This window comes from Eleginops maclovinus, chromosome 19 (genome assembly GCF_036324505.1).
Source record: "Eleginops maclovinus isolate JMC-PN-2008 ecotype Puerto Natales chromosome 19, JC_Emac_rtc_rv5, whole genome shotgun sequence".
NCBI classification, from domain to species: Eukaryota; Metazoa; Chordata; class Actinopteri; order Perciformes; family Eleginopidae; genus Eleginops; species Eleginops maclovinus.
The window spans coordinates 3377560-3395579 of record NC_086367.1 but is presented as its reverse complement, the minus strand read 5'-3'; the positions used below and the strand labels follow the sequence as shown (position 1 = coordinate 3395579).

Genomic DNA, 18020 nt, shown 5'->3' with positions numbered 1-18020 from the left:
GTTGATATCAGACGGCAGTTGCCTACACTAGTTAACTCTTTGGCAGCACTTTTTAGATATTTGGTCACACTAGTTTGGCACTTTGTTTTACAAGTTGAACAAAACATTTTACTAGTCATCATTTTTCAGCAACTAGTAGCACTTTTGTCCGACTAGTTCCTACACAAGCCTTACAAGTGATGCTAAAGCACTAAAGCACTAAAGTCCCAACTTGTTAGCTTTTTGATGAACTAGTAGCCCTCTGACCGTACTAGTGACGCTAAAAGTCTAACTAGTTAACTAGTGTGCTGCAAAAACTCTGACATGTTAAATTACAAAAAAGAAGCAGAACGGTCTGGGTGACGTCACGGAGACTACGTCAATGTTTTATACAGTCTATGTTGTAAGAATCACACAAACCGCTCCACAGCACAACTCTTGTCCATAGAGTAAATTACTTTAAATGACATGTATTTGTCTTCAGTCTTGTATTTAGGTAGAAGTGTGATAGCAACCTGATGGTTAAAATCTATGTTGCTCCAGGTGGGGACATTTTGACAGCAACACAGTGCTGCGATTATAAAACAGTTTAAAATGGATTCAGTGATCTCCAGAGAGGACATTTAGAAATTATAATTCATTTCTTGTAAGCCACTGGCTGTGCCAAAACAACCAAGCTTTGAAAGGCTATAAACAGAGCCGGGCAGAGCAGCACCGAGGGAGTGGAGAAAAAGTTCAGCGGACCCAGCCAGCATCCCAATATTTCACCGCTTTATCTAACCACAGAGCTGTGAATCATGATGAAATCTTCTCGCCAAGTGACTGAATAGACCTCCATGAACTACACCAAAGACTCCCACAACTAAAGGCGTTCCTTCCTTTCTCACTTCTCTCCTTGGCGAGTACAGCTAATTATCATCAGGCCCAATGGTGGCCATGAGGGGGAACGTGTTCATGCAGAAAATGGCTACCACACTTTTCAGTGGGTCGCGCTTTCCACGCTTTGTGCTCAATGAGCAAGAGTGTGGGAGATCGCAGGGTCCACTGGAGGGGAAGAGGGTTTCGTGCATTGCATGAAAGTCACTGAAGCGTAATCAGTCATCCCGCAAAGTACAGGAACATGCCCACTGTTAAGTTGTTTACATATCCTTATAATGACTCCGGAGTAGGTAGTAAGAGCAAATCAATGCACGGACAGGGAGAGATTTGGGCGAATGCTGCAGCCCCTGATGTAGCCCAGGCTGACAGAACATACCCGTATGATGGATTAGTGCAGCTGGCAAATTACATCTCTCTAATTATGCTTTTCAAAGTGCGTTACGATGTATCACTGTTTGCTTTAATCTCGGCTAAACACAGGGCTGATGCTTTATCGAGTAAAAAGAAAAGGGCTTCAGCTCGATTTCTGGGAATTCAGTTTTAATTATTAGAATTAGAGGTACATGAAGACACTTTCATTTAATCAGAAGCCTTTCTGTACATCTGGACCTTGTAACATTGTTTTACAAAACCAACCAAACAGTAATTATTATGCAATCTGTATGTTGTTAACATCCATCACCGTTGCGGGCTGGTGAAAGTTGAAACAGGAAGTGGTTCCTGCTTCAGCTTTGACACGGAGCACAATACTTCAGTATGACTCAAACTAACTTATATTAACACAATGTCATCCAAACACTTCAGAAGTGTTTATAACTAAAGTCTATGCTGGGCTAAAACCTGCCATCCCAGTTGATGATGATGACGATGAATTGTACATATACAGGGATACAGTGCACACTGGCAGGCTCTCGTTGATGGCATTCATGGTGTTGCACTTGGTAGTTCACACGAAAACTGACGGAAGGGGTTTTGTTAAGAATGAAAAAGTACCAGAGTGTAGGAATACTCTGTCTCAGTAAAAGTCCTGCATTCAAAATGTTCCTCCAGTGAAAGTAGAAAGTACTCTCATCTAAATGTACTTAAAGTAGCGACAGTAAAAGTAGTCATTGTTTGATTGGTCCATCACACAATGTCTTGCTCAAAGATATCAACTTGTTGACTGCTTGGGCTGGTAATCGAACCATTTAACCACCGATTGTTTAACGAGTACTTAACCTCACAGCCACAGCTTGACTGAGAAATCTAAACCCTGAAGACTTTCTTACATCCACATAGCTAACTTGAACCCGAGGATAACAGCTTCAAGATGAAGAAGAACTACAGATTACACATTTTTATATACTGATGTGTGGTCCATAGTACAACATCTGGCCACTTGTTAAAAAATCAGGCAAAGGCCCTTTTAAAAGAAATCGTGACAGCAGCAGCTCTGAATCCTATTATTTTAAACGACATTGTTTCTTGTGTCTGAAAGGGCTTTAACAGGGCAACAAGTTAAGGGGTCTGACAACTAAACAGGTTGTAAACCAAATTGAGCGCAACCCCTCTCTGACATAGCTAGTGTAATTGTAGAAAAGAGTAACGTCAGCAGCAGTATTTAATTAAAATGAGACAATTTTAGCATTAGCAACTATTAGCTCTTAGGAAAAGAGTGATGCAGTGATGAAGTATGTTTGTAGGTCAACCCGAAAAATCTATTGGATTTAGTAAAATAACAGAAAATATGTTTGTGGCAAACACGTTTAAGATATTCGGATAATATGCACACACCGATATATTAACACCGATTAATGATTTTTAAAACGTAAATGCAATCCCTAGAATTAAAAAGCTAACGTTAGCCACCGTTAAGCTAAACGCAGACTCATGGTCGGTGTCGTGATGTTAGAAGTCTCATTTATTCAGTTGTTAGCAACCACTGTTTTTATGACACATGGAAGCTTCAGACATTCATCAGTGGGGTATTCACTTACATATTTGATTCACAGAGCAAAGACACAGACACTTTTTCTTTGTAAATCCACCACACCCAGTGTGCTCTCAGGTTTCCAGAGCCTCCTCCTACTGGATGGTAATCACAGCCAAGGTCAGCCGAGGTCAGGCCTGTCAGTTTGGCTCCCAGGAGAAGCTCTGAAGACCAAAAATCCAAACTATTGAGTATTCTGCTCGGGCTGAGACCAATTTGAAAATGACTGTAGCACAGGAAACTAATCAGCCATGTGCATTAGGAGGAGTTTGTGCTTTCTCAGAGTTTGGTTAAAAAGCTTTACATCAAGAGCTTTGCCTGACATTAAAGAGCAGCTTACCTCACTATAGATTCATGTATTGCAGTGAACGCATATTTACAGGGGATGGGGGGGGATTTGGGTGTGTATTAGGGTGTTGGAACTTGCGGTGCCTTCAAAAGGTCATGGAAAAGTGTAGGGAACAAAAAAAAACTAGTTTTAATCTAGTATTATTCCTCTTAGGGGCTTGGACCCTGATGTTGGTTTATGCTGGATTGGGTACAGTGGCATAGTTTGATGAGAAACTTAAATGATAAAATGAATTTATTAAAGTTTTGTAAAAATGTAGATGTTATGTTAAAAATACAAAATGTATGTGTGGCCCATAGATTTCACTTTTTTGGGGTTTTTAACATGTTCTGAACCTAACAATTATTGAACAAGTGATCAAAACAAATCTATAACGTTGTACATTGATGGTTAAATTGCACAGTATACGCAGGAAGATCAGATTGTGACAAAAAACGATATAAAGATGGTAATTATTAAAGAGGCCCTATTCTGCTTTTGGGGTTTTTTCATTTCCTGTAGTGCGTTATATTGTTTTTTTGCATGTTAATGGTCTGCAAAAGCTAAAATCCCTGTGTTCCCTCCAGACGGAGTTTCTCTCCCACAGTCCCCCCCTCCTGCCTGAAACGCCTCCATTGGACTTGTTAGTTTTCTTTCGCAACATAGTGACATCTCTATGTAACACTCTCGCTTCTATTGGCTGGTGTTCCAGGGGCAGGACATCTCTAAGCAGTTGCCCGATCACAACAGAGCCGGCCAGCTAACCAATCAGAGCAGACTGGGCTCTGGTTTCAGACAGAGGGTGAAAACAGTTGCTGCAGCACAGGCAGTATGAGAAAAATAAAGAGCTTTTTGAATATTGGAGACGTGTCAAAGAGGTACAAATTACATACAGTATATTAAACTGAAAATGAGAATAATAGGGAACCTTTAAACACTGCAGGAAACATATTCCTATGGTTTAAGTTCCATTACTGTCTTTCAATCAATCAATATTTGGTAGTAATTTACTATGAATTAATACATTCGTTACAGCAGCCTGATTTCCTAATGGTGGAGGGCTGGTTGAGATTAAACGCTTAATATCCATCGGTATTAGCTCCAAACCTGGAAATCAGCGAAACAGTTCAAAGATCACCAGACAGAGACAGTTACCATACCATATATCTTACTTATGTTCATGTTCAAATATAAAACATTGCAGCTGTGAGACTGCTGAACACCCAGCAGCAGTGAAAGCTGAGGGCCAAGGTGAGAGCTACTTCTTACTCAAACCTGATGCGATGTGTAGCCTGGGGCCCAGTGCCGTCGCAGAGGGCGTGATGGGTCACAGCGGTCGGGTGTTCGTGCAGATGGACATGTGTCCTGGGAGCACTCAGCTACAAGTGTTGAGCTCCACAGTCGAGGCTGACCAATCCCTATTTCTTCACTTCCAAAACCAGTGCAGCTTCCATTTATCAAAAGCGAGTCTTGGCCCGGGCTAGTGACACACTAGGACTGTGGTTGTCATCTAGGCCCTACATTATGTCAGTTAAAGCTGTTTTTTATTAGCTGGATGATAGATAGTTCTTTAATTGTTTTGTTATTTTTTTTCTCCTCATGTGAGAAAGCACGGGCTCGGACGTGGGAATGCACGGACTCCGCTGTTGCTATGTTTGGATAGAAAAATGGGAAAACCTTACAGAATGTGTGTGATAGGATTTCTAAAGTGGTGATATACAGAAAACTGATAGCGCAGTGACGCAAGACATGGTTTTGGTGTAACATGTAACATAAATAAAGAACTTAATCAGCGTGTGGAGTGGAATCCTTCAGGACATGGTTGCTGAGGCTAGGGTGCTGTATGTTCTGACACAAGTCACAAGGTTTACTCCGAGTGCAAGACCTCAGCTTATCACCACGATGTTGGGAAACACTTCATTCTAATGTGACACTGCCTTATCGTATTGGTTTGGGACCTTTGAGAATGGATTCATGTCTCGTTGTGACCTGACATCATCAGTTGCAAATGTCTGTGGGTGTTGATCAAGTTACCGAAAGAGCAGAGCTGAAATGCTTGGACAGAGTTCCACAGAAAATTAATTGCCAACATTTTTGACAATGGATTAATTTGATTAGTTTGAGTCATTTAAAGAGAAAACATTCCAGTGTGCACTATTTAAGGGAATTTGTTTGTCTCAGAAAGCGGAGCAGGGGAAATACAAAAGCAGGAGACATTTACTTTAACAGAAATTACAATGTTTTGAAGTTCCATGCAAAGAAAGAGAAGGTAGGGCAGAATGGAACAGAACAGAACAGAACAGAACTGGGAGGAATGGAACAAAACGGATTGGAACAGAACAATAAAATCTGATTTATGACAAACAAGAATTCAACAGAAGCTAAAAAGAAAATAAAAACTTAAACACAAGTACTAGTAGTAAAAGCAGTGGTGGGCCGTCAGGGCCAGCAAGGCCTTCTCTGCTGGCCTAAACATCATCAGAATATAAATTAAATTTTGATATATTTTTTCCACAAATACGTATTAAATTATTCCCCATAGTCTATTCTCTTCATTTTATAGCGTTCGTCTTGGCTGCGGTGCTTCCAGCCTCAGAACGAGATTTGGAGGGCTGGCCTTTATGTTAGAGCTTTTATCCAATCATATTTCAGCCATAATGTGTTGCTAGGGTCAAAGAAATCTGCCCTTAGGCCTTCAGAATCAACAGTGCGGGCGGCTGTAGCTTAAAGTGAACGCAAACAAAATTGTGGCGTTAACCAATCAGATTTCGAGGTGGCGACAACGGGCCAGCTAGCAGGCGTACGCTAACGTTAGCACGTGCACATCTTCTGATTGGATACGCACTATTGAGAGGCAGAGCTAGGCAGTAGGCAGAGCCATACAGTCTATGGGCAAAGCTAGCAAACATAACTAGAATTTGAGCGAGCTAATTTGTGTAGATTTCTACAAGCTATTTTTTTCAACCCACAATGGCTGAAGGAGGAGAAGAGATCAATTTGGTCGAAGATATAATAACAACGCCATTTTCAAAACGAACTTTTCAAGTAAAGCTACACATCTTGAGAAGGGAACGACCAACTCCAACGCTAGCGAGCCTAGCACAGCAGGGAAACTACGAGCGGTACCCCTGGCTCACAGCCTCCGAGAGGCACTGCAAATTGTACTGCCGGGAATGCCTGGTATTTGCAACTGATCGATTTGGTGTTTGGAGCCACACTAAATTTGCAAACTTGAGTTGTCTAACCAAGGCAGCAACGAGACACCAAAGCACGGCTGGGCACTTGGAAGCACTGGTGCTTTTGAAAACCTTTGGGGACACCCGAGTGGATCTACAGCTCAACGAACAAGTGCCCAGGGAAACGGAGCTCCACAACGAAAGGGTGAACAAAAATAGGGAATTATTGAAAGACTGATTGATTGTGTCCTGTTTTTGGGTAAACAGGAACTTTCATTTAGGGGACACGATGAAAGCGCCGAGTCCAGAAACAGAGGAAACTACGTGGAGCTTCTTTCTTTTCTTGCTGAGAACAACACAGATTTGCATTACCACCTGCACACAAACAACATGTTTACTGGGACGTCAGGCAAAATACAAAACGACCTGATTTATGCTATTGCTGAAGTGATGGGAGAAGAGATCAAAATGAAGATTAAAAAAGCACCCTTTGTCGCTGTTATGGTGGACGAGACGTCAGATGTGGGTAATGTAGCACAGCTGGCACTTGTCCTGCGTTATGTGACGGACACAGGTGTCAAGGAGCGGTTTGTCAGATAATCTGATTAATTAAGTTAACTGTAAATGCTGATGTATTGATTATAAATGCTTCGGAAATATTAATATAACTCTGTTGTACTTGACTATGTTAAGGTGATGCAACGCCCGGTTATACTGCGTTTCTGTCTAAATGTATAGTTTCTAGAGCCATGGCGTCATAATGATGGTATTAAGAGGTGGAATAATTCAGGTAGGACTGTGTAGGACATCACTGAAGGCCTAGGTGTGAAATGCACGGCCCGCCACTGAGTAAAAGTGTATGTGTACAGGAGGTCAGGTGGATGCAGGGCTGATGGGGAACAGGTGGACCTATTAAGGCCAGGACAGACAAAACAGGCGGGAAAACACACAAAGACAGGAAGTGAAAGCACACACGGGGAGATAAAACTTTCAAAAATAAAAGCGGAAACAGATGAACCAAACATGGAATATAATGTTCATATTTATGTTTTCATACGTGTATACTCACTATTGTAGCAGTTGGATGCTAACTTGATTTCTGTGGATCAGCAGCTCCGAATTACTAGGTATCATTCAGGCAAGTGTCAATGTTCGCCATCTGATGGTGAGAGGGGCAGGTCCGTTTTCAGAAGGCTGTTACTGGCGATTCACATGCTGTGGGCAGTGGCGCTGGGGAGAAAGAGAGCATCAAATCTAGGTACAACAAGTTATGTCAGGTTGCAGGAATTTATGGAGGATTTGGACAGCCGTAAAGGATCATGGGAAATTGACTTCCATTGCTCAAATGCCATGGTGTGAGGACTTATCTGTAATAAGGATCTAGTTTCATGCCACAGACCATTTGTCCATTTAAGTTTGTAACTTCTGGGCAGTTTACCAACAAACTGGGTGTTGACGCCCAAACAAGAGCAGTTTTGAAGTTACAAGAAAGGAAACCAGGTGAATAATAATGGGGGGGAAAAAACATAATACATAGTACATAATCAGATACATAAATAGAGTTTGTCAGTTATTTATCAGAGTTAGTGAGAACAGGATCAGGCATCACTCTCCTGGGAGGAGAGGCAGGAAGCTGAGCAGGTCTGGAAGGTTCTAGGCCCCTTTTTAGGGCCCATGTGTCAAACCCACGACCCAGGTGCTAAATCCAGCTCCTCAGTTATTTTTGATCCGGCCCTCATATCAATTTTGTTTCCAACTTGCCTCACAGAAAATATGTCAAGTATCTGGAATTAGAGAAATTTAGGTGGGTAAATAGCATACCAACATGAGTCATATTTAGACTGCACCACTTTGTACCACAATTTCTGCAGGACAATGTCCAAAAGGACTATATAAATCAATAAATAAAGTTCTAGCTTATCTTACAGTTACTGATGAAAATAATGGACACATCTGAAAGGTCAAGGTAGCCTGAATTTGCCTTCAAAATTGCACACACAACACAACTCATGTATATAATACACAAAGTCACTAATTACTATACAACAAGTAATGCATTATTCATACATAATATCCTACAGCTCACATGAAATGCTGATCTTGGCATCTATGTTTGTTTGGATGAAAATGTTGGACTGCTTGTCTAAGGAGCTGCTTTGCACACTTTTTATTCTGTTTATTTTTGCATAACTGTGCAGCTATTAATGTATTCATATTCTCGCAATAGTTTATTTAAGGGTATAGAAGTTTTTATTTTCCTCCGTAGGCAGCTACTGGTGTGATGGGAATCTGAGGCAGATCAGTGGGTGGACCCAGGATTATTTGTCTGTTACAAGCTCTGCTCTCACTCTGATGTTTCCCAGATGTTACAGATGTTATTACCACATTAGTGCTGCTGGTAGAGCCCCAACTGTGAAACCAACCACAGCAGTCCCAGTCTCAGCAGCGCTGGTGGAAGTGGAAGGGTTTGACTTGCTGTTGTTTCTTTTGGCTTCAGGCCACCGGGGCCTCAAAAGGCTTTGACCAATTGATTTAGGAAATTTGAGACTAAAGCAAAGAGATGATGAGGTTTTACAGTAGCATGTTGATGGTTTAGAGACCCGGATACTCGATCTACATTACTGCAGTATCTGCCTAATAATGGTATATCTATGATTTGATTTACATCTGCTAACTGTATGCTTATCGTCAACACATCCCATCTTCTGGAAGTTGTTGAGTAGCTTTTCTTTGTTCATGGTTCTGGTTGACCTTTTTCTAAGCTTTACTGAAAGACAAAAAGTACACCATAACACAAAAGCATCATCAGATTACATTCCTGCATGCTGTACTTATTAAACTTAAATTAAGCTAAACATTTAAAAGAGATGTAGGTTGAATACAAGTCATCACTTCCTTTTGTTTCTGAAGCTTTCAGCCACATGTCACCTAGATGGAATTGTATGGATTTGATCAAATATTGAGTTTTGTTGAAATCCTAAGAACTTGCTGAGGAGTTTCAGTCCCATGATAGCATTGGTAGACTTCAAAGGGGGCAATACACTCACAAATGTTTGGCCAGCCCGACCAACACAAAGCATTTTAGTTTAAAAATGTACCTGTTTTTATATTCTTTTATGTTCAACAAATCATACACTTCTAAGAACACTTTTTTTTGCCATTGGCCAGTTGTCAGATGGCCCATATGATGTGTCAAAAATAAAATGTGATGTCATTCCCTGCAGTATTAGCTTTCATATAACCAAATCCTTTATACAGTAAAAGAAGCATTCTAGGTCATGCAGAAGGTAAACAAAGGCATTTCAGATTTTTTCAGACTGTATATCATGCAAAAGGTCATGTGGGACTCAAAGACCAAACCAAAAGGTATTGTGGGAGGACATTTACACATCCAAAGCATTATATCAAAACGAGATCAAGTTCAACACCTACTAACAGACTCTAATTTGGATTATCTATGTCTAACTGAGTCATGGCTAAATTGTAATATCCCAACACACATGATTGATGTACCTGGTTATGTCTGCTTTAGGAAGACAGAGTGTCGGGCAGGGGGGGTGGAGCACTGATTTACATTAGAGATAATTTCAAAAGTGTTGGAATTAATTTGGATACGCCTTTAGAATGTGAAGCCATTAATGTAATGTTATCAACACAAAGGAAATTTTATATTGTGACTCTATATAATCCTAATTTTCTAGGAGATTATAATATAAATTGGTTGGACAAAGGCAGCAAGCAAAAACTCAAAACAACATATTCAAAATATAATTTCCAGCAAATAATTAAAGAACCGACAAGACTTACTAAAGTCAGTGAAACTCTCATTGATTTGATTTTCACAAATAGAGCTGAAAGAGTGACAAAGACGTGTAATTTAGTTATAGGCCCGTCTGACGACAACATGGTTTTAATTGTTAGAAAATTAACAAAAAAACGTCTACAATCCTGGTGCAATGACTCCGGTAAACCTGAGTTTGCAGGCATCCCCAAAATCCCCGAACAATTTGAAAATGAACTACAGAATATTAATTGGGATAATGTTATACAAACTCATGATGTAAACACCTGCTGGGCTACAATGATGAAAACACTTACAGATTTTTACCGTGGCTGAATAAAGATATTCGTCAATTAATGAAGAAAAGAGATCTCGCGCTCAAACACTCGTTAACTACAAAAACACATACAGACATACTTATTTTTAAAGGGTTAAGAAACACAGTAATTAGGGAGTTGCGTAATGCAGAAACCTCTTACGAAATGAATTGCTGACTCAGAAGGGAAAAGCTCAGTTTTCTGGAAACATCTCATTATGACTAATCGAGCTCCTAACCCCAAAACATCTATTGTGGAACTGAACATAAATGAATAGTTAGTAACAACAATGTGGAAATTGCAAATACATTTAATTCATTTTTCATTAAGTCAGTAGAGGAACTGGCAGCAAACTTTCGACCAGTTAAGTTACAAGACACTCTCAATATCTTTTCATATTAAAGAGGTCAATCAAAGTGAAATTGGTGAAGCTATAATGCAGTTAAGGCATTCTAAGGCCAGGGATCATTTCGGGATGGATACCTTATTTATTAAAAAATACAGTTCTTCTCTTCAAGTGCCAGTGACACACTTGGTTAATTTTTTCTATCAGAGCTAATGAATTCCCGAAGCCCTGGAAAAAGGCAATTATAACTCTTATTTACAAGTCTGGAGCACCTGACCTGGTCTCCAATTATAGGTCAAGTTCAATCTTACCCGCACTATCAAAAGTTCTTGAGAAAATGGTTGCTAAACAACTTGTTGATTACCTTGAAAGCAATAATTTATTGCAGCCCAAACAATTTGGGTTCAGAGCAGGGTACTCAACATAGTGGGCAAACTGTTATCTCACAGAATGTATAAAACAGTCATGAGATGAAGGAAATGTAGTGGTGGCAGTGTTCTTGGACTTGAAAAAAGCCTTTGATACTATCAACCACGAGATTCTCCTAAATAAACTCAAAGCATGTAATTTCTCAGATGAGACAATTACTTGGTTTCGATGTTATCTTGAACACAGATCTGGGTCAGATCTAACACTACCCTGTCAACTGTCCAGACTTGCCGTATGGGAATTCCACAAGGTTTAATTTTGGCTCCCTTACTTTTTAGTTTATATATTAATGATTTACCAGATACCTACAAAAGAGCCAAATGCCAAATGTATGTGGACGACACAATTGTATATGTATCTGCAAAAACTCCTCAGATGGCAGCAGAATTACTGTTAGAAGAAATGTCTGGTGCGTCACAGTGGCTTCAAAATAATCATTTAACCTTGAATTATGACAAAACTGTGTCGATTTGCTTCTCAATTAGGAGGAAAGCCAATGAAAATTCTGAAATAAAGATGAATGAGATAGAGATAGACCAAGTAGATGAGTTCAAATTTGTAGGTGTCATTTTAGACTCTCAATTGAAGTTTGATCGACATGTAAAACTGTCAAAACCAATGTAAACTGCTTTCGTCTGATTAGACACTATATACCCCTTAAGGCAGCATAACCGTTCATGCATGCAATGATATTCTCCCATTTATCATATTGTACAACCGTTTGGGGTCAAGCTAATCAAACAACACTCATTATATAAACAGGCACTGAAAGTAATGGATAATAAACCTGCTAGATGGCACCATTGCCAAATTATCAATAAACATAATCTTTTAAGTTTTGACAGTTTTCTAGGCCTCTCATTCTTAAAACTGACTTTCAAGTGTGTGAACAATCTTGCTCCAGAAATACTCTGCCAACAAGTAACCAAACAAAACAGCGGAATTAGAACTAGGAGTGTAACAAGTAATAATTGTAGAACAGTGAAACGCAGGACAACATTCGGACAGTCATCCTTCTTCTCAAAGCTTTTAACACCGAAGTAAAACAATGGCTGAAACTGAAACAAACCTGTGAACATTGACTTTTATATACTACTGTACTCGTTTAGTGTCCTGCCTTTTATGTTTTGTGTTTTTGACTATTGTTTATGTATCGATTCTGTCTCTGTCTATATGTTAGTTCATTAATGTTTCTGTACTGTTTTTAACTTTGCTCATGAACTCTGTTTTAATAGCAAAAGCCTAACCAGGGACAGGGGTTGCAAATTAGCTTCAGCTAGAAAGTTGTATGCATGACATCTGTTTTGTATTTCATATGAAACAATGTTAATTGCATTTGTCCCTGATCAATTAACGTCTAAGAGAGAGTTAAAGGGATTGTCAATAATGACATTAAAAAAGGTCTAATGACTTATTGCTTCATTTATTATTTCTATTATTATTAAACTATTTACTATTTGATGTAATATTGTATTATATTGATTTAAACATAATTATTATTAGGATTTAAGTAGTAATAACTATTCACAGAATGTGTGAGCTAAAACATTTTGGGTTTCATAAAAAAATGCTATAATCAAGAATAAGGTAGATGATGGAATAATAGCATGTACTTCAGAACAATGCTATTATTCCATTGAGGCACTTTACTTTACCTGAGTATTTCCATAACATGCTAATTTATACTTCTACTCACATTTTGAAAGCAAACATTTTGCTTATTTTTTTTAAAATGGCTACTTTTTAAAAGTGAAAGTAGCAATTTAGTACTGCTACTTTCACCTAACTATAAATGATTACTTCTTTCACATCTGACCATGGTAAAATGAAAGGACAATACACCCAAACCCCAGCCCCTTCATTGAAAGGCCACTTTTACGAGGTACCATGAAGGCAACTGTCTCCCGTTATGAATTGTGGGTAGTAAACACGAGTGTCGATGTTGTTGTCCGGAACTGAACATCGGTACAGTAACGCTACATGGCTAATCACGCGACATGATGAACGGAAAGACCGTGATAGTGACCGGTGCTAACAGCGGGATAGGGAGAGCCACAGCAGCAGGCATTGTGAGGCTCAAAGGCCGTGTCATACTGGCCTGTCGGGACCTGAGTAGGGCTGAGGAGGCTGCCCGGCAGATCCAGCAGGAGACAGGGGCAGACAGCTCACTGCTCACCGTCAGACAGCTGGACCTCGCCTCGCTCACATCTGTACACACTTTCTGTCAGGACATAATAAAGGTAGACTCCCAGACTTGAGCTAACACTCCCCGTGCCTGCCTGCAACAACGTTAAGCCAAACGTCATTTAAAAAAACGTAATTTATTAAGAATTACATCGCTAATCTTAAAAATTATGAAACGTACTCAAATAAATGCAACCTGATTTACCTTGACAACATAACACAATTAATTCGGCATACATTATTTGTGCAAATATCCCGTAATTAAGTCCTATATAAACTATATAAGACAGTCCCTTGTTATAGTAAACATTTAGCTAATTGAGAATGTGACGTAATAAACTAAAGTTGGATAAAAAACAAATACAAAACAGTAAATTATGTTATTATTTTTAAATAGCCGAATGGAAGACCATCATACATTAGTTAGGAAAGTACACTTTCAGCATATTTGATGTTATTCGTGTATCTTTATTGACAAAACAACAGTCAGATTTTTCTAATGCAGTTTTTATTGTTAAGGAATAATTGAACATTACTTTGGTAAGTCAGTAAGTGGTCAGTAAATTACTGTATTGGGCACCACTGAATGGATTAGTATTTTGTTATTTTTAGGGCAGCAGTTCAGTCTGTAGGCACTTGGCTTGGGAACTGGAGGGTTGCTGGTTCAAGTCCTGAACTGACCAAGTTCGAATACACCCATATAATTGCTGCTGACCACTCCTAATTTTTTATGATGGTGTATGAGCGTGTTTTTATTATTAATAGCGTGTGCCTACTTTTTTTAATAATATGTAAGTGTACTCTATTAATCCTGTTCTAATACCTTAAATATCCCCATTGCGGGACGAATAAAAAAAATCTGATTCTCATTATTAAAGCATGATATAGAAAAGGAGTGTCCATAAATAACCTCCCTTTTTGTGTGCTGTTGAACAGGAGGAGCCTCGGTTAGACGTTCTGATCAACAACGCTGGCATCTACCAGTGTCCTTACACCAAAACGGAGGATGGCTTTGAGATGCAATTCGGGGTCAACCACCTGGGCCACTTCCTGCTCACGTACCTGCTGCTGGACCTCCTGAAGCGATCAGCTCCCAGCCGCATCGTAGTGGTCTCCTCCAAACTTTACAAGCAAGCTCACATCAACTTTGAGGACCTGAACAGCGAGCAGACCTACGACAAGGCCTTCGCCTACAGCCGCAGCAAACTGGCCAACCTGCTGTTCACCTGCGAGCTGGGTCGCCGATTGGAAGGCAGCGGGGTGACTGTGAACGCTCTGACTCCAGGCATCGTGAGGACCAACCTGGGGAGGCATGTTCACATCCCGGTGTTGGCTAAGCCACTGTTCAACCTGCTCTCCCGGAGACTGTTTAAAAGCCCTGAAGAAGGAGCTGCCACCTCAGTGTTCCTGGCCTGCAGCCCAGATGTAGTCTGCGTTCAGGGGAAGTGCTTTGCAGACTGTCAGCCTCAGGTTCTGCTGGACAAGGCTACAGACCAGGAGGTGGCCAGTAAACTGTGGGACATTAGTGAGGTCATGGTGGGCATCACCACGTGAGAGCTTCAGGAGTACTCATACCCAAAGAGACAATACAATTGTCCGAACAATGTGTTAATATTCAGTGCCTTTCAGTGTTGACATTAGTTTTAGGTTGCCCAATGAATAAATTGTATTGAAGTAACATTATGGACTAGTGCAATAATCAAATCGCATGAAGCACTATGTTTGAAAAATGCTAATGCTGTTAAACTAACTTTTGACCAAGGGTTGACTTACATTTTTTAGAAGATTTCCCTCTGGTTGATGTCAAATGTTTAATCATTGAGTTTGTTTTATTTTAAATTATGAAGATACATTATTTTTGATGCTTAGTTGTTAGTGAACAATAGAAAAGCACATCCTCAATAAAAAATGATAAGTGTGTAGAACTTCTTTTCAATGTGTGATTTTAATAAAGGATGTATCACAGTCTGATTGTCTGCAAATGGTCTGCAAAGGCTAAAATCCCAGCACAGACAGTATGAGAAAAATAAAGAGCTTTTTGAACATTAAAGCATGGAGACATGTCCTAGAAGAGACACTACATACTGATATCAATCTGAAAGTGAGCAGAATAGGGTCCCATTTTAAACTTTCTCTCAGTCTGTTGGCTGATGTAACCACTTTTTAGGTTTTTATGTTTTAACCAATTTGGAATTAGTTGAACTCTGTTTCGGTCATGTTGGTCGTGTGCACTGCACTAAATACTACAGTACCCATAACACCTGCCATGGGGACAGAGAGGACTTGAGTGATGCATGTTTAGAGACGAATGAAAACTCTTCATCATCACCTTAGTTTGAGATGGATAAAATAAGATGACCCTTTATTAATCTCCAAGGCGAAATGCCGTATTCAATTCTGTTATTGTATGTATACATTTCAAATATACACATAGGACCTATAGCTACAGATTAACTCTGAATACAGATACTGCATGCACAAACACATGCATTTATATGCAGAGGTGACAGAATATGGCGTATTATCTGAAGCTTATATGTAGCTTAGCGGTGACATGAAGTCATGTGACTGCGATGTAGTTTCTTTCGAGTCTAACGTTAGCTTTTTACTTCTGGTGATTGCATTTACAACTTCAAAATGATGAAGATTAGATAATATGTGGAGATTATTCTGCTGAACAAAACAAGTAGGTATCATAAACATGTTTGCCATAGATCTTATTTTCTGCAAAATTCCAAAATAAAAGAAAAGAGGAGAAGGAAAGGCAGTGGAGGAGGAGGCGGAGGAGGAGGGAAGTAGAAGGCTGAGTTGGACTAGGAGGAGAAGGAGGAAGAGAAGAGGTGGAGGTGGTGAAGGAGGTGACGCAGGGGTTAGCCAGGCTTCAGTGAGCCGTGCTGCTCATTAGCTGGGAATGTTTTCTCTCCAGCTCACCCGCAGATGGAGCACTTCTTCCTTTCAGGACCTCAGGAGACACAACGACTCTCCCACCTGTATCCTTCATTAGCACATTTTCTGGATCATTTATAGAGAGCTGGAAACAAACAGAGGCAGCCACTCGGTGAGATTCATCCCCCACAAACTGCTCCGGAGGCATTTTAATGGCAGCCCCATTCTATTTATTTTACAAATAACTCCAATTAGTGCAATTACAGAGTTTAATGGCTTTTAATGGTACTGCAAAGCTGATATAAATGCGGGGGCCTCACTCAGCCTCAACACATAATGGTTCAATTAATAGTACATTTAACTTGGTTTCCCTGGGCTTCTGTTGGACTCACTCTTACAGAGCAATAAGGACAACCGGTTCAATTGCATTTTTCTTTCTTTTCATAATTATAACTCGCCTTATAACGCTTCTTTGAGCTTTTGCATTTGAACATATTAAGCTAAATTCTATATCTATACAAATCCAGTAAAAGACTTCCACTCAGATCTTTTCTACCTTCGCAGTGAGTGAGGGACATGAAATATACAGACTACAAGTACAGTAGCAGTCATAAAGCCATATACAATAAACAACTGCAGGATTAAGTCCTAAAACCCCTAAATTAGTTAGCATTTCAGCAACCAGTTTGCTCTTCTTAAAGTCAATGTTTTTTCAAATAGGTTTTTTCATGCATAAAAAAAAGGTCTGTGGGTGACACAATTTTAATAGTTTTTACGTTTGGTTCTATGATAACATATATGAATGTCTGAAGCTATATGTGATAAGAACAGATGTTGCTAACAAGTAGCTAAATGAAACTGCTAAATGTTTTCACCGCCTTTAGCTTAGCGGTGGCCATGTGACCATGACATAGTATGTTTATATTTTAGCTAACGTTAGCTTTTTACCTGTGATGGCATTTACGCTACAAAAATAAAAGAAGTTGTGTCTTTATGTGGACATTTTCCTGCTGAACAAAAGGTCTAAGTATCAAAAATGCTGAATCATAAAAAATATCTTGTTTTTTGCAATACTCTGCAATCCAATGGCAGAATGCCATTGCTTTTTGTCAAAGGAGCCCTTGCGATGCTAACTTCCCTGTGTACCTAAAAAAATATGACATCACTACACCACTTATTATCATTTAGATTTTGTTTAGCTATCTGATAATCTATTATTACAATCAAAGCCAATAACAGAGTGCAGTATTGTTGTGGGAAAGTCACAGGACTTTTTAAGAATCAAAGAATTTGGTCAAAATCAAAGCAGATATCTTGGCTTTTAGTCTTCATGGGTGAAACTCCAAATACACTGGATCCTGTAACTCAACAGCATCTTATTAATAAAACCTTCCTGCCTGGTAAATGTAAGAGAGCCAATCAGCGTCCCTCCCCAGGAAAGAAAGGGCCCCCTTTGGAGCACCTGAGAGCGAAGGTCAGCTCAGAGCTGGATGTTCAGGGTGTGAGTGCTTCACCTTGTGTTGGATCCATGATGGAGACATGATGCAGCGATCCTCTGCCACGGATTGCCTGTGTGGGAACAAAGTGCAGGGGGGACCCTTTTGTGGTCCTGGGAGGGTTGCAGGGAGAGAACGGCACACACTCATGTGTCAGGGGGGCTGAGGAGGGGAGGACTGTAGGAGGTGAAGTCATTAAAGTGGGGCTGCCAAAGGACTATAGTTCTGGATAAAACCAGGGAGGCAATGG

General features: G+C 39.9%; 1 protein-coding gene across 1 annotated transcript; it reads left to right on the top strand.

The window, feature by feature from the left end:
* The first annotated feature begins 13113 nt into the window (after positions 1–13113).
* rdh14a (retinol dehydrogenase 14a) lies at positions 13114–15356 on the top strand. The gene is made up of 2 exons (XM_063909694.1): positions 13114–13444; positions 14325–15356. The coding sequence occupies exons 1-2, from the start codon at positions 13202–13204 to the stop codon at positions 14940–14942; spliced, it is 861 nt and encodes a 286-aa protein (XP_063765764.1). The 5' UTR covers positions 13114–13201; the 3' UTR covers positions 14943–15356.
* The last annotated feature ends 2664 nt before the right edge of the window (positions 15357–18020 follow it).

Excerpts from the sequence above, each read along its gene's own strand:
- rdh14a (XM_063909694.1), top strand. The coding sequence starts at position 13,202 with ATGATGAACGGAAAGACCGTGATAGTGACCGGTGCTAACAGCGGGATA. Across the intron at positions 13,445-14,324 it reads TCTGTCAGGACATAATAAAG|GAGGAGCCTCGGTTAGACGT; the intron begins GTAGACTCCCAG and ends GCTGTTGAACAG.